This window comes from Cygnus atratus, chromosome 2 (assembly GCF_013377495.2).
Source record: "Cygnus atratus isolate AKBS03 ecotype Queensland, Australia chromosome 2, CAtr_DNAZoo_HiC_assembly, whole genome shotgun sequence".
NCBI lineage: Eukaryota > Metazoa > Chordata > Aves > Anseriformes > Anatidae > Cygnus > Cygnus atratus.
This window is the reverse complement of record NC_066363.1, coordinates 10,916,516-10,937,480: the sequence shown is the minus strand read 5'-3', so window position 1 is coordinate 10,937,480 and position 20,965 is coordinate 10,916,516. Positions and strand designations below refer to the sequence as shown.

General features: G+C 39.0%; 1 protein-coding gene across 5 annotated transcripts in view; it reads left to right on the top strand.

Annotated features, from left to right (window-relative positions):
- The window catches only part of DIP2C (disco interacting protein 2 homolog C), a 316,036-nt gene that overhangs the window by 283,980 nt on the left and 11,091 nt on the right, over positions 1 to 20,965 (top strand). For 3 of the 5 annotated variants that reach the window (XM_035564301.2, XM_035564299.2, XM_050708814.1), the window contains 4 exons: positions 193 to 222; positions 1,914 to 1,975; positions 19,726 to 19,783; positions 20,631 to 20,705. In XM_035564301.2, coding sequence (XP_035420194.1) covers positions 193 to 222; positions 1,914 to 1,975; positions 19,726 to 19,783; positions 20,631 to 20,705 — 225 coding nt within the window. The remainder of the gene's footprint in view (positions 1 to 192; positions 223 to 1,913; positions 1,976 to 19,725; positions 19,784 to 20,630; positions 20,706 to 20,965) is intronic. The other 2 variants (XM_035564302.2, XM_035564300.2) reach the window with 1 other exon arrangement.

The window sequence follows — 20,965 nt, the reverse complement described above, 5'->3', positions numbered from 1 at the left end:
TTAATGGTATAATGGTTAATTTGTAAGATTCCTGTATTTGACATTGTTTTTCTTTTTATTTTACTCCCTGCTTTTTGCATTCTCCTCTTTTTTTTTTTCTCCCACCCTTCATTCCCATTTTTTACTATTATTTTCGTCTTGTGTTACCTTCTTTCCTTCTCTCCCTCATCCCTGCTATTCCTGCTGCTATAGCCTCACAGGCTGGGGAAGCTGGCCGAGCAGGTAGGGGATTTTCATGTTCCCTCAATACCCACCTATCAGCTTCCAACAGTGGGACAGACTAGAAATTGAGTCTGGAGATTTGGGGATTTTCAGATCCTATGAAATTATATACAAGTCCATTATAGCTTTATCTGGATGCAGGTTTCATCAAATATTAGTTGTCCATTGTAACTCTTTCATTCACACTGAAAATAACAAATACCATAGTGATTGTCTTTGATTTTCATTATTTTATAAACCAATTCAAGTTTAGTTTTATTTTTTAAAGATAAACGATTTTTTTCTCGTTTTTTGTTTTTAACATTGCATATATTTGAAATAAGCTCTCCACTCAGCACTAGTCTGTTACACTGCTGAGTTTACTAGTAGACTCAAAATCGTGTTGTTAATAGCTAGAGAGGATATTGTATCTTGTATTGTGTATAACAAGCTAAAGAGGCTAACATGCATGTGCAGCTCTATTACTCTTTTTCTCCTCTGGTGGTGGGTCACTATCAGTGTCTGTACAGTAAGTATCAATCAGTACTGGTAGCTCTTTTCCCCTTTAGATACAAAATTATGTATTCATTGAATTCTCTCACAATGTTTAGTGCTAAATGAATCATGGAGCTACTGGCCAGCATTGCAGAAACACAAAATTTATCCCCAGACATACTTAATGTGAAGAATTGTACTCTAATATATCCCAAACAGGACCGAAATCACTGGGAAATAATGCTGTCTGCTGTTTTAAATAATTAAGATCTAAATAACTGATAAAGGAGTTCCTGCACTTGTACACTACCTGGGCTAGGTGAATTTATCTGATGGAAAAAAAGAAAAAAAAAAAGATTTCCAAAGTTCCAGTGTTCAAAAATGAAGTTGTGCTTTTCTTCTAGCTTTCTGTTTAGCAGTGATGTGAGCTATGCAGCAGAGAGAAGAGCCTTAGATTACAGCACTGAAAATTCCAATGAAGTTGTATAGTGATGAGTTGGAAGTCTTGGATAAGGGAAAATCACAGCAGGTTACAAGACTGCAGCAAAGCTGTAGGTGGAAAGGCCTAAAAGACTCTATCATCTCTGCATAAAAGAAAACTCGAATTAGCCTACTATTATTCAAGTAACTAAATATTATGACATAAAACGAGGGCTTAAATTATGCAGTGGAAGACCGAAAAGGAACAGAATAATTGCTTATAGATCTTCAGTCCACACTGGTTCGTGTCATGCGTGCTACCTTTAATATCTTTAGCTTCAAATATATTCTCTGTTGCATGTGTGGAAGATTCTCAGTAAACCATGCTTCACATTCCTGACCATGTGCTTCTGCCATTAAACTATGTCTCCTCTTGCCGTTTCTGCATTCCTTTATATGGCAAAATGTGTTTAACATTTTTGTATGTATCCACATGCTGAATACTTGGCCTTTAGTAGCAAGTAAAACCTCTGTTGACATGTGTTTGGTTAAATAGTATGGCCGCTTGATGCGTTTTACCAACCACGAGGTAACAAGTACCTGACGGTAGGTATGTTTTCAGGTGCTCTGTAAAGCTGACTCTGTAAAGCTGAGCTTTGTTTGATGAACAGCTTAAATATAACTTGTCATTTGATTAGTATAATTAGCAGTGAAATGAATGTTCAGTTATTCGGGGGGTAAATCTCTTTTCTCCTCCCAGCCTTCAAGTTCTGATTAACTGATGTTGTTGTTTACAGGGAACATCTGGACCGGATCCAACCACAGTCTATGTTGATATGAGGGCACTGAGGCATGACAGGTCGGAACCACCTTTTTCTTCTATAACAAACACACTTAAGAGTTTCTAGCAAAAAAAAGTCAGCACACCTCACCCTGAAAGCCTTTGTAATCCTCATAAATAATTTGTGATAACTCCTACCTGCAAGCAGAAGTAGTTATTTTTATTAGTTGGTTAATTAAATAATGTTACTATTGATAAACCTGAAGCATCAGGCATAGCAAGTGTGTTCACTAACAAGATTCCCAGCTTTTCAGGGTTTTTGTGACACTTGTTTCTGGTGGGACAGCCTAGCCAGTCCCTAAGGAATGGAGTCCTGTTGGGCCTGTTGGCTTCACAGAGGTGTTTCTCCTTGTTGGACAAGGCCAGCGAGGAGACGATGGGGAGATTTTGCTGTAATTCTTAATGCTGTAAGACTGTGAAGGATTATTGATTTTTGGCCATTGTGAGCAACCACATTCTTTGACACTGGATGTTTTCTAGTTTTACATTTAATGTTAAATAGTCATATAACAAGTGACAATTAAAATTTACATGTAGTGTTTGTAAGGAGATATATGAAATCTTCTGGATGGAAGGAAATTGTAATTTAATGTGTAATTTTAGAAAGTACCCATGCACACATTTCAGTTTTTCAATACAGTAGTCAAAATGCTAGCAGGTAGTCTCTTTGTAAAATTTTCTTTTAACAAAACAGTTTTCTGTTAACTCTGGAAGAGGTGAACATTTAGTTGACAGCGTTCACCACTGCTGGTGTCGTAAAAAATCATTATCCAAATGGGGCTTCTTACTCTTTTTTGGTCTTTTTTCCCCTCTCCTTCATAAAAGCTTAACAGCAGAGAATTTGTTCACCTTAGGCAAATATTGACTTTAGCTATATCAAAGTGATTGGGTCAGTTTGCAGGGGACCAACCTCAAGGTAGTGCTGGCCTCTGCCCACATCACCCCCTGCATTTCCCAGTACTTCATAAATGCTAGTCATAACAGGTTCATATTTTTGGACAACACATAAATTCTAAAATGAGCATGACCTTCAGTCTATTACGTATATGTAGTTTGGACCTGCTCAGCAACTATTTCATATATTTTGCTCTGTCGCAGTGCGGGGCTGAAGAGGAACAGGGATTTGTCCTGCATGTGCAGAGACATCTAGCTCAGAGCCGCCTGCCTAAACCCCATTTAGTGAAGAGGCAAATGGGAAGTTTTAGGATGTGATTTACCTGTTCTCGTGTAAGTTTTCAGCTTAAGGAAACATTAAATGGACTCAAAATTGTGTGCTTCTTTCCATTAACTATAAAGGGAACATAGAATAGTTAAGTCAAATACAAATATAGGCGTCTTCTTACAGGACACGGAGTGTGGCAGGTGGAAGGAAGGAGCTGTAAGATACTTGACACTCTCACCATTTCTCTCTTCCTTTTACACACTATATTACCAACAGTAATACTCACGTTTCATCAGTCGTCTACTATACTGCTGCCTGCTTAACCCGGCCTCAGAAAACTTGAACTACCTGGCCCAGCAACTGTGGTACTGTGTAGACATGCTCATACTCAGCCCAGGGAAAAAAGGTCCTGACATTATCATTACAGGAGCCTATCATCTCTGCAGTGCACTGAAGAAAGGGGATTTACTTGAGAAGTTGAATGATTTATTTTGTAAAAAAAGGGGTGAGGAGTGGAGCAATTTTTTCTCTAAGAGCAGAACAAACACTGAGCAGGATAAATCTCCTCCAGTCTAAAGCAGTCTCCTAGGCTCCTTCTGCAGTCAATAAAAAAGGACACAAAACACTGGTGTAACACAGCTATCTCAGACATGCATCAGCATGGGATGAACTGCAGTTAAGGTACCATTCTTTCTTTATTGATGAGGAAGGAAACTTAAACGACTAACTTAAACCAAATGTTTATTTTTAATAGAAGCATTAAGGTGAGACTTATTTGCCCATAGTGTTTAAACTAACATCATAGCTCTAACATGGTTGAAGTTAAGTTGAACACAATGTAAGCGTATATCTGCAAGCATCATTCAAGTGCAGGAGAAAGAGCTAAAGTTATATCTATAGAGGGGAGAGAATGAAGCAAATATAAATAGCTTTAAATTAATTTTTCTGAGAGAAGTAAATTTATGTAATATTTACTGGAAGTAAAATATATAGAAACATATATTTATAAAGACAAATGAATATTTACATTTTTATAATAATAGTTATAAATAATAAAATTATATTTGTAAATCTTTATATAAGGAAAATAAGATCATGCTTCATAAAAGCTGTATATGGCATGGGTTTACTATTTCCTTGCCTTACCATGTCATTGAGAAGCAGGCATCATTATCAAGACCAGACTTTGCAGTGTGTTAATTTATATTTAGTGACTAGTTCTACAGAACATGAAAGATGATCTTTGGAGTTGCCTTCTCACATTGTGGTAATGTAGATTTTAATTTGATGGATTAAAGCTGTGCCTCATTTACTCAATCCTGTGGAATTTAGAATTAGATCCATGGGTCATAAATTAGGGGACAAAACATCTTTATTTGGCACAGTCTCTTCACACTTGCTGTTTCTAACCATTTTAGTGGAACTGAATGTCACTATCACTTAGCAGCAACTGAAAGATTGCTTCATGTAGCTGTGAAAGTGTACAGTAACAACCGACTGCATCTTCACAGGTCAGCCAGTCTCCCAACAATATGGAAAAATTACACTGTACACTTAATGTGAGGGATTTCACTAGAACAGGCTGCCCAGGAAGGTTGTGGAGTCTCCTTCTCTGGAGATATCCAAGGCCCATCTGGATGCCCACCTGGGCAACCTGCTCTAGGGAACCTGCTTTGGCAGGGGGGTTGGACCCGATGATCTCTGGAGGTCCCTTCCAACCCCTGCAATTCTGTGATTCTGTTTTTGTTTTGTTTTGTTTTGTTTTGTTTTTGTATTTTATATTTTGTAGGATATTCTCCAGAATTTGAAAAAGACTGAACATCATTCTTTTGTTTTTTCTTGGCATAATAATGCTTTCTAGTTACTGCAAAAAGTAGCTTTGACAGTTTATCAAAATATCATTGTTTGATAACAGTTTAGATCAAAATACCTGTGCCGTGTATGATCTAGACTGAGATCTAGAGCTGCTTGGTCAACCAGACTAGACATTTCCTTCCAGCTTGCACTGGATTCTGATGGTTTATTTCTTGGGCTAGGTTAGATGTTCTCAAACATCTTTTGAATCTGCCTGTGTGTGTGTGTTTTAGCCCTCAGTCCACAGGTTTAGCTGCTGGATTCCTAGAGCTCTAGCCATATTACTGCCAGATCAGGGAAGTGCCTGGGACTGGGCTCACATGGAGATTCAGGAAGCTGATGCCAAGGGGTGCAGGCATCGGTTGTGGTACTAGAAAAAGCATTGAATTGCCTAACAGTGATCATCCAGTGGAATTTTAGGTGCTACAGCTACTCCATCAGGCCTTGCCTGTTGTATCTGGTAGCACTAATCAGATGGCCCAAGCACCAGATGGCATTAGACAGCTCTGTCTGGGAAACTGAGTAACGTCCTAACAGCAAGAGTATCCCACTCCAGTTTGCTCTTGGGGGTAACGCATCAATACCATTCTATTGGTCATCCCACCAATTTTCTAAAAATCAGTGTCCCCAGAAGGTGATGTCAGAAAGAGTGAGAAGTAAAGACAGACTTGTCCCACCTATGCCACTTAAAAAAATAATAATAATAATTAAAAAAAAAAAAAGAGGACACCTAGCAGGTGATGTATATGTCCCTGCACTATTAGAGAGGTTAACTCACATCCAAAAAGCAAAACAGGTGGATTAATGCTTCACTGTGCATGAGCTGGCCTCTTGGCAGGCTGCGCTGGCCCAATAACTTGCTCACTGTGCCTCCCAGGTCATGTAAACATGCACATGTGTGTGCAACAAAACTCCAGGCATCAGCACCCTGTCATGCCATTGACTGCAATTCTCTGCCAATGCTTCTGGGAAAACAACTTTATATTAAAAAATAAAAATAAAAAGGAGAGAGAAATAGAACAAATGTATTCTTTTCACATTTGTCTGAAATCCCCTGGTTTTCAGATCCTTCCATCATCATTTTGGACCAGTCATGTTTTCCTCAGAAAGCTTTTCAGGTGGTTAAACACAAGATAACCTAAATACACTAAAAGCCGAGAAGTGCTTGGAAGAAGAGACGGAGATCCCTTTCTCATTGTACCAGAATACCACATATTGAAAGATGTACACTTTCTCATATTTCCATGCTTTTATGGCAGGAAGGATGTACATTTCAAGCCCAAGCATCCCTTTTTTCAAGGATGATGTAAAACAATATCTACACACGTGTGTAAGGTTAAAAATGTACAAGATAATCAATTTAACAGCAAGTTATATCTTAGTAGAAAAATAATTTAATTGGCAAAACTGGCCACTTCATCAAACTGAGACATGTGTGTTCCAAAATAAATGTTCCTTTCACATAGACAGGGAAAAAGTATTTTTAAATGCTCTTAGGATGTCAGATTTTCAAAAGTTTCAGTATAGTTGCATATATTCTAAAAGATGCTTATCATTAAATCGTTCAAAACTGTTTTCAAAATGTTACTGATTTAACCTGCTAGTTTAAATTTTGAAATTGCCATAAATTTGAAACTCAGTTGGTTTCATCATCAGTTGGTTTCATCATGAAAAATGTTGAAATCAGATATTTTGACTGCTTTGAAATTTTCCCCAAATTTTAATATAGGAAATTCATTTTTTTCCTGCATTTCTGTACCTTTTGTATTTAAAATGTTGTATAGAAGTTTTCCGCAGAAATTAGTGGGCTGAAGGATCATCCAGTGATGCCTGAAGGAGATTGTTGATCTTCTAAAACTGCAACTTCTTGCAGCCACTGCAAAGATAAACATCGCCTTGCATCCTGATATTCTTTCCTGTAGCAAAACCTTATCAACACAGAAGACAAAATTATGAAAATCATTGTGAAAGACCTACTTTGAAATCAGAGTTTGTTTTAAAAGGATAAAAATGAAAAAACCAAATTCAGTTCAATCTGTGTCTACCCCCAAAAGCAGGCAATGATGTCCCTAGTTTTCTTGTTCAGTAGCTGATAGTGACAATTTGTGAGCTCTGATAGAGTGGAGGCTAAGACTTCTAGTGGGGAGAGAGCCACTGATCGAGTTGTGTATGTATTTATAATGATTTCAGTATTATAATTTAACATGCATTTGGACAGCTTGCTCTGATTTTGGCTACAAGTTGCATTTAGGCTGATTATTGGATTATATCCACATCTTGTACCAAAAATGGGCAAGAATGAAGACTTTGTCAGTGTTAATAAACACTATTCTCATTTTTTTTTTATGCTATCTCTATTTTCATAAATGCAGGCATCCTTACCACTCAAATCCTTCTGATCCTGTCTTTAAATTCCAGTATTCCCTTTAGTGAAACAACAGTTGCATTAAATGATCATTCAAATTATTCTAATTTCATCAAGTTAAGTCTGGCTGCTTTTTTTCAGTGCAGTAAGAAGAATTGAATTATTAAACCCTTTTGTGGTTTACTCCATTCCCCTTTGAGCTGCATGTAATGGTGAGCTGCTTGGATAGTTTCATGGTCACAGACACGGTGAGACAGCTGGCACCAAACGGGGAGTCAAATCCAGCTGTGGGATGTGGCCAGGTAGAGGCAGTGGGATATATGTTGGTTCAAGTTACTCATTTTTTATTCTGGCAGGTACTCATGATGTTGCATGTGGTATCCAAAGCCTTTCACTGAAATATTCCCATTCCATCATTAAAACAAATTATTTTAGTCTGATTTTCCACTGTATTTATTAAACAAGCAGTTGGCAGGTCTGTAAGAATAGGTCTCTTGTCTTCTTATGGGGTCACAGACATCTTTTGGGAATTATGTAAATTAGTGAATCTTTTCAAAATTAAAAATAACTGATCCCTGTATTACTTAAGTCATTAGCAGACTTACGTCTTAGGAAGGTATTTATATGCTGTGCTATATCTGATTTTTCATTGTGGTCTTCTGGGGTGTTCAAAGAGCTCTGAACGTCTGTCAGCTTTGCTGGGAGACATTGTTCCCCTGAGAATGGTGATTTCTGAGGATGGAAATTCTGAGTCTCGTTCCCCAAGGAAATAAAAGAACAGTGGTAGTGTTTCAAAGATATGTGAAAACAGTTACTTAGGATTTATTATTATAGATTGCTTATACGCTGAGCCCAGTCTCAAATACAGGCTCTGTCAAAGGAAATCAGTTAAGGCTTTGGCTTCATTTTAATGTATTCCAGCAGTTCAGACTTCATGCAGGAAAAGAAAAATAGCCTTTTATCCTGGCTGTCAATTGTTTATCATTCTGCACTCTATTTTATTGAAACTTTCATGTTGTGTATACATTGTTTTGAGTAATACCAAGCAACAAAACCACAGGAGCTTTTTTCTAATTCTCAAGCACTTCTTTTCCATCTACCTTGAAAAATACCCTTATTATAGGGTTACCAGACAAAAGAACTACTTAGCTAAATTATCTAAGCTTACAGCCACAGCCGTGCTCTGTAGCACAGTCACAGCATGGAGGAGAACTGTTTTATGGTCACGTAGCAGAGAAAAGAGACTGGGGGGAAATATGTCAGAAAGAGACATGCTAATGGCAAGTGACAATAAAATAGTTACCTTTGTGAAGCATTAATTGATTAATTATACTTGAAAGCAATTTACCAATGGCAACAGAAAAGAAACTTCAAAAATTGTTCCCTAACGCTCTGGGGAGCAGTGCCTTTCCCAGCTCCTGTAATGGGTTACCGCGTACAGAATCCATTTGCAGGTTACAGAAAATCCCAGTCCTCAATTATTGACTCTGTGTGAGATCTGAAGGGGTAATACGGATCTATTACTGTCCCTTTTGACACTTCACCACCTTTTGCCTTACATTGCGATTCAGTAGGCACCGTGTGTAGAGTGTGTTGAGGTTTGAAGTGCTAGATACCTGGGGAACCGTTCAAAACACCGACCTGGTAAATCACTGGCCTCAGAAAAGCATCAGTGCTTTTAAGCAATAAGCTCTTTTATGAATTCTGTCGTGTCAAGTGCCACCTCCAGCAGTGCCATTCCAGTCATCCTGAGCTTCAGGGATCTTCTGGTACAGGTAGCTTTATTTCCAAGTGTCACACATTACCTATGATTTTTTTTTAAGATTGTCTGTTGCTGTAGCTTTTTTTTTTTCTCTCTCTTTTTTCTTCCTATTATCATAGAAACAAATTGTCATGGAAAAATGAAAAGTCTTTCACCCCTGTAAAGTCAGTAGAAGAGTTTCATTCTCCATTGAGAGGAGGAAGGGTTGAGGTCTTTAAAATAAAGCTTAAGTCCCTCTAAGTTTTAAGTAGGCTAAGTTGTGATGCAGTTTGATTTTGAGGATTCTTTGTAGAAGTGTATGGCTTTTAGGCATTCTGCCCATTAACTTGTAGAATCTCATCAGTGAGTTTAAGCTGTCTGTCATGGTACTGGCAAAACCTTCCTTGTTCTTCACCTATTTACTCAGGAGAAAATCCAGCCTTGGCTTTTTAGCGGCATTATATTTTTGTTTCTGTCTCAAAAATCCTGTTGGCACTATTTCTGATCTCTGGGAAACAGATCTCCCAGAAAGAAAAGTTCATTCTGGATGATGAGTTTAATAGAAAAACTTCAACTTTTGGCTTAGAGGAAAAGTCCTGGTGTGTCTGACCTGGAGGAAAGGTCCTCTCTTGCAGTTGCTGCCTGCACCAGGGGATGAACCAAGAGCCTTGCTCAGCCTCTGTGCGGCTGACTAGGCTGATTTGGAAATCAGCTGATAACCTGGGTAACTAAACTGTCTAGAACACTGTCTGAGGGATTGCACTGTTTATATAAGAGGATCCGGAGTTATAACAAAAATTGTAAATATGCCTATCTTAAGAGCTTTGAAAGATGTCTTATGTTTCCAGGCATAAATCGTCTTCAGTTGCAGGGCGGGAGAAAGGGACAAACATCCATTAACTTTCAGATGGGAAGCCACCCTCATTGTCCCAGTCAGGTAGAGTTATGAGGCTCAACTAGGGAGACGGGAGTCCTACAAAGCAATTTCTGTGCTCCCTAAGAACAGGCCCTTGAGGTATCTGCTCCCTTGAGTCTATTTTTAATTTTATAGTCTTTTTCAAGGGAAGAGAATATTATCAATTTAGTGGAATAGGACAATAAGATTTGACTCTAGTGGTGTTTTTTTGAAAGAGGATGTGGTTTAGAATACCTTAACTATAAATGGAGAAATTCCAGTTATATTTCCATGGAGGGGCTGGGAAATACTGTAATGTGTACCAAGACAAAGACAAAGAGAAGACAAAAAGCCTTAGCTTTCGAGGAAAGTAGGTGTACTGCACCTGAACATTTACATGATTGTTTGCAAGTGCCATTTGCATGTCATTTTTCAAACATTAACAATAAAAGTAGATGAAAAATGTTCAATTTTTGTTTTTACAAACCATTTTTGAATTTTCCAATAACATTCCAGTTTATTAAACCAACACTCTTATTCCTGAAGAATATCTGATGCTATCTAAAAAAAGGCATTGCCCATTTCAGCATGTACCGACCTTCTCTTGGTGTTCCAGGTCCGTTTCAGTCTTGGAGGCTGGGAATTGATATAACAAGGTGGCAGGTTACCTTTCTGAGGAGTATTTGTTAAAAATTCTTCCACTTCCTTTCCTAAAAGCCATACTTCTCTCTTTCTTTCTCTTGGAATTTGCCATGAGTCTAGCCATACACTTAGAGGAAAGTCTTCCCAAAAAAATGGAATTTTCATTCTTCCATTTTCTTTGAAGATAACATGTATTTTGTATTTGATTTTTACAGACAGTGTATTCTGAAGCATATTTTGCTTTGTTTTCCTCATTGTGGTATATGCAGGAAGTTCTGGCTGAATATGAGAGGGCGCTTCTTCACAGGGAGGGTGACAGGGCTCTGGAACAGGTTGCCCAGAGAGGTTGTGGAGTCGCCTTCTCTGGAGATATTCAAAACCTGCCTGGGTGCCATCCTGCGCAATGCTCTAGGTGACCCTGCTCAGCAGGGGGGATGGACTAGATGATCTTCAGAGGTCCCATCCAACCTCAGCCATTCTGTGATTCTGTGATCTAACGGACCACTAAACAGTGATTCTTTAAAACTGCCAAAAGTCATTGACCTAGAGTACATTTACGGCTTCAGCAGTAGAGGAAAAAGTGCTGCTTTCCCATACTTCAGCCTTAGAGTGCATTTCACAACAGAAACAACTGTTTTGGAAGGAAAAATGCTTAATGAATACGTGTAAAATTTGGAGCAAGCCTTTTAAATTCTGCAGACCTAGCTGCGGTACGCTGTAAGAGATGTGTATGAGAGATGTACGTAAGAGATGTAGCTCCCTAAGTGCCTTCCATCCATGTTTTCTTTCTCCCCTTCTCTTGCCAGCCTTTGCAGGAGGACAGACAGGGCTTTTGCTCTCCCACGCACTGACAGTTATTTGCCATGAATACCACAGCAGTGGGTGCCGTGCTGGTGGTTACCCCTGGGAATTGGGCTCTGTCACCTTTGTGACCCACTCCAGCTTTGCTAGCCTCAGGCACTCATTTGGCTCCTGTTGTCAGCAGAGTCTGTGGCTGTATGAATGCTGAATGACTCGGGTGTGGGAAGGAGAGCTCAGAAAAACAGTAAAAGTGTCCTATATTTGTATAAGGATCCCTCCCTAACTTTGTTAGAGATGCAATGTCCTTTCAAATGGCTGTATTCAATAGCTCTTAATATACTGCTTCAAGCCTCGCATATCCTCCTGAAGATTTTATATCCTAGAAGGATCTGTTTGCAGATGATGAGCTTATTTATGTGAAGAGTCTTATGCAGCTCAGCCAGGGTTCCCAGTGAGCCTCCTCTAGGAAGGATGGTCCCTCTCCAGTGACTTCAGGTGTACGTGGCACTGCAGTCCATTGCACTACTGCCTTTTCTTCAGACTGTTCATCTGTGGTTTTAATTCCACTAAACAAGTGTCTCCACGTGTTGAACTTCATGCACTGGAAACGTCTCTGGTGGTAGGTAAGGAGAGGGAACTTTCTGCACGTTCTTCCCCAAAAATGCAGGGTGCCCACTCCATGAGTCAGCTGGTGGTGTGAATCCTGAAGCTTGTAGCAAGAGAAGGAGCCTTATAGGGGGGACTTGATTTTAGAAATTTCACCTTTCAAAATACTGTGTGAATGTAGGATATAAACATTGCATCGGGGAAGCTAAAATTGTTTCCATCATTTGTTAACAATAAATAGGATAATTCTATTCCTTGAAAAAATTTTAATGTCACAGATTTTTTAGAATGAAAGTTTTCTGTTTGTGTGGAGTCTCTTTTTCCCAGTTAGAACTGAGAAGACAAAAGATTACAAAATAGGAAAAGCACATTGTATCAAACAGAGTCATCAGCTCCCAATTGTGATTATGAAAAGTGCTGTAAAAACAATTAGCAATAAACAATGTGTCCTGGGAGGTTTGTAATCTAAATAAAAAGATAAAAGCTGAGAGCAGCATTATGCCTGTTTTTGCAGATGTGAACCTGAAGCACAGAGAAATGCGATGCTGTGCCTGCTGGGGCACGACAGGTGTGAGATAGCGCCAGGGGGCAGATGGGGCTCTCCAGTCCCAGTCCACTGCACTGACTTTAAATGGTTGTACATTACGCTTTGCACAATCTGTGAAGTTAAACAAATTAAATGTAATGCCCGTATAATAAAATCTGAACATTTTTCAGTACTTAAAATCTGAAAACAGACATAAATATGGAATTTATTTTTACACATTCCCATAGCCATTTATGATAAAATTACTCCTCTTTTTTTTTTTTTTTTTAATCTCTGAAGGTTGGAATACTCGTTTCCTCAACCTGAGTTCCTGCTTCATTTTGGTTCCTTTACAGCTTTCTGCATTGTCTTAAGTCCTTGTGTAACCTTTTCTGCTTCTTTATTCAGGCATCTGAAGGGTAGGAACTGGTTTGCTTTTGACCTCAGTGAGTTTGGGACATGAAGCACAATTTAGATTTATAATGAAGAAAGTCTTTACATTAATGGAAATGATTTATTGCTGTTTTTTAACTGAAGTTGTTGATTAAAGAAATAACAGGATTAAAATATGTCCTAGGCAGACAGAAGATTTAATGGTTGTTCATCTTGTTGGATTAAGTTTGCCTAAACCCAAAAACTCCCTTTTTCACTCTCAGTTGTCTTTTATCTGTTATCTGAAGTTGTCATGCAATGAGAAGAAAACTGCTTTGAGGAAACCAGGATGATGCAGGGAAAGTCTTCTTCATTATCTAGGTTTTCCCTTCAGCCAAAGTGTTCAGCAGTGCCATCTTCCTACTTTTCTGATCTGGCTATTTGAACAGGGTATTTCATCTTGAAAGGCAGAGCTTATCTTCTTCTTTGATCGATATTTTCATTTTAGGGTAGAATGAGCTCATTGACATGTAAATTCTGGAATAGTTTATTTACAAATATTTTATTGTTTGTGTAAAGAGAAGATGCACTGAAAGCCTTGAGTGTCAAAGACTTCTTTTAGGTAGTGGTATGTGTCTGAAAGGTGTTGATGATGGCATTAATACAGGGCCATTTAAATCACGGCTGGGTTATGAGATATAGCTACGCTAAAGTGCATGCCCTCTGAAATTAAACGTCTTAAAACCAGGTTTTGGTTAAAGTTTCCGATGAAATAAGAGGTTTTTTTTCCATCAGGAAAGACCATTTTGTTGAAATTAGAAAAGTCAGTTTTTACAGATCTTTTACAGCTTAAGAAAAAAAAGGTAAAATTTTCAAAATGGCCAAAATATCTTCCTTTAACTTTTGAATTTTTGCTCATGATGGTTGTTAAAACATTTTTAGTTTGGAGACTTAATTAACTTAAAAGACAAATACTGAAACTAAACTCAAGTAACCTCTTTTTTTTGGCCTGCAGCATTTTTTTCAGATTAAGTTTACAACTTCACTTCATATTTCTCCTCTTTGTTCCAGTTCAGTATACAGAATTTTTCAAAACATCAGTTTCTTGCATGATAAGAAAATATCCACTTTTTCCCCACAACCTCAATTTCTAACATAAGATGACAATCAGCAAGAAATCTTAACGAATAAGGCTGGAATGAAACCAAGGAGCCCATCAGCTGTGTCTTCCTGCCACAGAAAGGCTGTGGCCAAGGAAAGGGCCTAGGAGACAAATATCAATATTTTTATATATTCAGTGTATTTTCAATATGTGTTAGGCTGTACTTACATCATATCATATCTGGTTTCCTTTAGTTTTTGTTGCGCAAGTTTTTCAAGCATGACAATGTTCGAAGTCAGCTACTGAAAAAAAGTAAAATACTAGCAGAATAGGTAATATTAAGGAAACCAAAGAGCTGGACTGCCAAGCTGGCATGACTGCAAGGCAGCATGGTGTGAGAACAGACCACTCAAGATAGGAAGAAGAAGACAAATTAAGGGTTGGTAGGCTAAACAGGGAGATGAGAGCTGGCAGTGATGGAAGATGCCGTTAGAGGTTGGCTAACAGCAGAAGATGTTGGCATGCTGGCAAGGAGGTGGAAGGCAGTTGCCATGGCTCGGCCTGCGGGAATGGCTCTAAAGGAAAGGTAGAAGTTGAAGGTGTGGGGTTTTGCCAAGTATTAGTTTAGAAGGCAACCTCTGTAGCTGAAATATTTAAAAAGAAAAGTGGAAAAATCTTTTGAAGTGTATGTGGGGAGCTAGTTAGAAATACCAAGAGGAAGATAGAAAAAGTTCATGCCAAACAGGGCAGTAAAAAGGTTCCTGACTATGAAATACATTCAGCTGAGAAGTAAACTCTGAAGGGAAGTGGAAGAAGCCCTATCATTCAAAATATTGTAACCGGAGTAGACAAAGCATTCGAAAGTGCACTGCAGGGAACAGTCTTTTTTTGGCAGGGAGCGAGACTTGGATGACCTAATAGTTTCTTTCCATCTCTATTAGAATCACAGAGCCCGAAGTCTCTCTCAGTGCAGTAACACAGCCCTGTTTGAAGGTTTTCCCAGTTTTGGCATCGTAATGTTGGTTACTACCACGCTGCGCTCTCCAGACTCCTGATTAGCAAAGCACTCTTTAATAGCTCTGCTGACAAACTCGTTGATTAAAGAGAATACCAATAAGCTGTGGAACACATTTTGGAGAGTTTTTGTCACCAGATAGAAAACAAAATTTGTGGCTTTATGTAAATAGTTAGGCAGAAAGACATTGTTACTGTATTTCTGTATCCCCTTCATTACACAATTATTACAGTGCCAGTTGGTTATAGCTTGCCAGTTTTCATTCTGAAGTCAGATTTCAGTCCTATTTTTCTATAGTAAGAGTGGAGGAGATGAAATCCATCCAATATATTAAATTGAACAAGAAAAAATGTAAGCACATATTAATGCTATAGCTGCCTTTCATATTAAATCCCATTAGCCAGGCTTTGAAACATAAGAAGCTTTCTCAACTGCACATCACCAGTTATAGATTTTTATTTTTTTAAAAAAGACTAATTCTTAGGAACCAGAGAAGAAAAATTTAATAATTACACTCTCTCATACCCTACTATATAAATACTGTAGATTCATTATGCATCATCATTGCTTATAGCTTTGTAACAGTCCAATGATTCTTAAACATCTTCTGCCTCTCCTCCCCAGCGAGACATTTTGGTGGGAGAGAAAGCCCATGTTTTCTCTGCATTTGGTCACTCATTTATGTTTTCCCTCTCAGCTTGGCTGCAAACCACCAGAAGGTGCAAAACTAGCTTTCACGCCCAAGGGCAGCATTTTCATCCCATCCACTTGATTTTCGGGCTCTTTGCCCAGGCTGGCTCTGCTGCCATGTTTTCTTCTGCCCTTCCCAGCATGACTCGAAGGCAATACGAAGCAGTGGGAAGGCTCTACACTCACTTCATAAGAGACTTTTTTTCACAGCCTGGAGCACTGCAGAGAAACGGGACTTGCCCTTCCTGCAGCTCTGATGCCTGGGAGCACATTATGATTATTTGTGAACTCTAAATTTTGAGAAACAGTGTCATAAGGAGCCGTGAGTTCCTTTGCCAGCATCATGTGCGTGATGCAGAGGTGGTATTTCTCCTGGGTCTGAGGAGCCCTGCGCTCTACCTCTTGCCCGCCAGGCAGGCTTGGGGATGGTGCTGCTCGCTCAAGAGGGAAGGTGAAGAAGTTCTCAGTCATGTCTGCTGTCTGTTTGTCAGTGCAAAAATGGAAATCTCCAGGGAGAGGAGTGGGAACAATTGAATTATTTTAAGATGAGACAGAGCAAAACTAATTGTAAAAAACTATTGTATAATGTCCATAATTTATTCACAGTACTAGTCCCCATAGAGTTAGTAAGACTATTATGCACTTAAAATTAAGTATGCACATAGGAGACAGTAACATCAGAATCTAATGTTGCGCTTCTATTTTTTTTAAATCTCTCTGTGGCAAAATATCTTTTATTATTTCAGAGTTGTTAGAGGTTTAACAGCATGCTCCCAAATGTATTGTGAGCTTAGCCAAAGCTTTTAAAAATGGAGTCTAAGTTCTTGAGCACTACCAGAGCCCTAGCAGAAAACCTCCAAAAAATGTTTCTATGTTTAGTGCACTGCTGTGATATTTCTGTAGGGATACAAGGAAGAAAGCACATAGTGGGAGAGTTTTAACAGAATTGGAAACTGAGAAATTGCACCTTCTGGATCTTCGTGTGCTAAAATTCAGACAAGGTTAAAGGAAATAGCTGGAGAAAGGAGCTAGAAGAGTGTGCTAGCAATAACAACAAGGTGGGAGGCACAGATGCTGAAAGGACAGGGGAAAGGGATGGTCAGAATTATGAATGTTGATTCATTTCCAGTAGTCCCTCACTGGTTTTTAAATGTATAGCTTTGTTATACATGCTTTATTGTATGTGATTCCTACTAGGCCTGGAATTCAGCAGCACATCATTGAGGCACGTCTTGATGCCAGAAAGGGAGCAAAGGCCAGCAGAATTCCTACAAAACTGGACAGCTCTAAGATAGGATTTTCCTGTTCCAGAGTGTTTTTGCTCCTGTTATCAAAATGGAATTATTTTTAAACCAATCTCAAATTCAAATAAAGTACTCCCTGACATTGGTCACACTGTCCTTTTACCAATTTGTATGGCTGGGTTTTTTTGAATTGTCTCTTTTTTAAGATCAAATCTTTGTCAAATCTTGGTAAATAATGAATGAGGTAACTCTGTTAAAGGAGGTACCAAGTGTCTGGGATGGTGACTAGTTCTTCTAAGAACAGCCACCTGTCTGTAACTGCAGATCTAAAAATCAGAGATGTCAGTTGCTCAGAAGAGTTCAGTTAAAGGTGTTTTTCATTTCTACACTAATAGAGATTTTACAGAACATATATATATGTGTGAAGGCAGAAATGTAGGCATTAATTAACAACTGCTTCTTGCAATATTTGATTTTTTTTTCAATATGCATAGAATTATTTTCAAACCATTTGCTGCATACTCCTAAACACCTAAGATTTGGCATGCCGTTTGAATAGCATTTCAGGTGTCTTATGTAGACATGCCCTTTATAGAGTAGCATGACTTAAGCCATGCACATACACCTTATAGTGAAGTTCCTGGGTTTCTGCTATTCAGTTTTGGGCCCCTCTCCACAAGAAGGACGTCGAGGCCTTGGAGCATGTCCAGAGAAGGGCTACAAAGCTGGTGAAGGGCCTGGAACACAAGTCCTGTGAGGAGCGGCTGAGGGAACTGGGGTTGTTTAGTCTGGAGGAGAGGAGGCTCAGGGCAGACCTCATTGCTCTCTGCAACTACCTGAAAGGAAGGTGTGGGGAGCTGGGGGTCGGCCTCTTCTCACAGGTAACTAGTGGTAGGACTAGAGGGAATGGCCTCCAGTTGCACCAGGGGAGGTTCAGGTTGGAAATGAGGAGACATTTCTTCTCAGAAAGAGCAGTCAGGCATTGGGACGGGTTGCCCAGAGAGGTGGTGGAGTCACCGTCCCTGGGGGTGTCCCTGGGAGCTGGGAAGGGGGGTTCATGTTCCGCGTGCACCTTCAGGAGAGCAGGTCAGGCTGCAGCTGCCTAACCATGCTTGCTCCAGGCAGCCCCCTCGTAGGGCACTTTGCATCCATTTCATCTCAAAATTACTTAGAAAAGTGTTCTGAAATTGCTGGGAACATGGGTCATATCTCTTGCTTTTAGTGTGAGAAACTGTTCACAGCGATGTGCCCTGCCTCCGGGCTGTGCCCTGCCCCATCCATCAAGGCTGAGAGACTCCCCAGCACTGCAGATAAAACGCTCTTCACTATTCCTGCCTTGACCTTGACAATCCCAGCTTTTAGATAATTTTTGGAGCAAAGAAATAGTAAAAAAAAAAAAAAAAAAAAAAAAAGGGGAACACCTTTCTCCATCTCTTTCTCCATCTACTTTATGTTTAGGGGCTGAAATTGCTAAAGCTTTGTTCTTCCCCATAGGGACCTTTAACTGAGGTCTCTGTCTCATCCCTCCTTCCCCAAACTGAGTGCTGCAGTACTCCATCTATTAAAAAATGACAAAACAGTCCAAAAAAGATCTATCCTGACTGCTCCTAACTGACTACAGGTTTGTGATCACTTTAACTGGATCCAGTTTTCTACACATCTACTCGTAGCTGTGCCTTCCTGTGCCCTGTCTTGAACTGACATTTCTTCTATGTTTTTTGTTTGGTTGGTTTGGTTTGGTTGTGGTATCTCAGGCTTTTTTTTCTTTACATTCAGACAGTTGAGGGGAGGAAAGGGGTAAGAACTGGTCATTTGATGGAAGCACAGATTTAGATCAGTTAAGTGGATTATGAAATCGTGCAGGAGTGGGAAGTTTAAGGTTTCATGGGCTGTTAGAGCTTCCAAGTTACCTCCCTGAGGATAAAGGAATGCCTAGATGTTACCAAAAACTTCTTTGCCATCTACTGGCTGAGCTGATCAGCCATTTTAGGAACTTACAGTCTCTTTCATTCTAACCTGCTGCGTATTTTTCTAATGTTAAATGAGGAATTTCCTTCCAGACCATCCTGCCACCCCAGGAGAGCTGCCTTTGCTGTTGCTTTAGTGGGGGAATGAGTTACCTAAGAAAGGAAGAGAGCAGACCAGAGAGTCACACTCAGAAAGGGTCTGACCTCGACAGTAGTGACATTTTTCATTTGATATATTATTTTTTTGTTACTAAAATGTTTATCAAGCACTGCCCATTGAAAATAATTCTAAGACTGCTAAGGCAGATCTCAGGCTGAGGCCTGGTTATGAGCTATTTAGAGATGACTTTGATTTTATCTATTAGCTACTCGTGGAATGTGGTTGCTCACTCAGCTCGCATGCTTTTGTTTCTGTGCCCTGGCATTTATGATGTTCTTGTGGGAAATCAATACTTCAGATCTTTTTTGTTGTGAATAATTTTCTGCTTGGAATTCCATTTGCAAAAGTCTATCAAAACTAAATAAAAGGCACCAATTACATTTGAAGGATTTAATATATAAGAAAATGTTCATACACATATTTTTTTCATTATTTTCCCAGCCATAAGACTTGACTAAGATTAAATATTGGGCCTGAGTATGTTCTAGAGGATATAAGCTTCATCTGTTCCAAAAATAGCATTAATCTTTGCAACCATCAACCCTTCCTTATAGAAATAAATGTTAATGGAAAGCAAATAAATGCAGCCATGTATTATGCATATTATTTTTACATGTGTTTTACAGAGTTCGTTTAGTAGAAAGAGGATCTCCGCATAGTTTGCCCCTGATGGAGTCAGGAAAAGTAAGTACTGGAAGGAGATTTAAACATCTCTCTCTTTCACGGTAAATATTTTCAGTGAATTTCTGTTTCTTTTCATTTTTTAAATGAATGTAGTGTTCAGAAAAGCTTTATCAACTGTGCAGACCTTTCTTTGCTGCTGGAGTTGCAGCCCAGTGGCAGTAACTGATTTATTACTGCTCTCCCAGACTCTGCATCTCACTCTAGAAACAGGCAACGAGTGCGCCACTAGTACAGGCAGTTTTATCGATGCGGATCCACTGAGAACTGGTCTGAGATTGTCAGCGTTTCACTTGTTTACTTGCAGATGGCCGCTGACCATCTGCAGAGGGACCCGGCGTGGTGGGCGGCATCATTGTGGGGACAGGCTGTCCCTTTTTTATTTGAGGGTTTAACATCTGTCCACCTCTAGCCCATTACATGAAGTCACTGGCAAGAGCCTCATTCTTAAGAGATTACATGGTGCCTCCAGGGCTTTCTTTTTGTTTCAGTCCAAAGTTTCATGTGAACAGGGCTTTTTTTTTCTATTCTGGTATGTACTGTCAGAAAGACTTGGGGCCATTTGGTAGGATTTTTCTGCTGTAGATGAACATTTGATTTCTAACAAGTTTTTAATGATGTAACAGCTTTGACAAAGATAAGAGGTTTTGTAGCCTTTCCCAAATATCTCAAAATTTATTATATTGCTTGGCTATTTTAATTTTTTGTTCTGTATGTCTACTTTAACTTTTTAATGATGTCTTCTAGTTTCTTATAAAGTGTTTTTGTTTGATTGTTTTTCATGAGGAATAGTTAGCATATGTTTGCATAAGTATCTGCTTTCTCACTGTTTCATGCTTTCTTTCAATAGATCCTGCCAGGAGTACGTATCATTATTGCTAATCCAGAAACAAAGGGACCCTTAGGAGATTCTCATCTTGGTGAGGTGAGTCATGAAAACTTCGCCTTTCTATACTCGGAACTAAATCACAGGGATAAAGCTGTCATCATGTATGCTAGTGGTTTACTGTAATACATCTTATTAAATGCCAGGTTAAAAGATTGTAAATGATGCAGACCTTTATAGTGTATGAAGTGTGTAGCATGATATTCGTATTGTTATTAAAATTGTTAGCAACATACTTGATAAATACTAATAACAACTTGTCTATTAAAGAATTTGAAAAAAATCTGCTTTCTCTAACT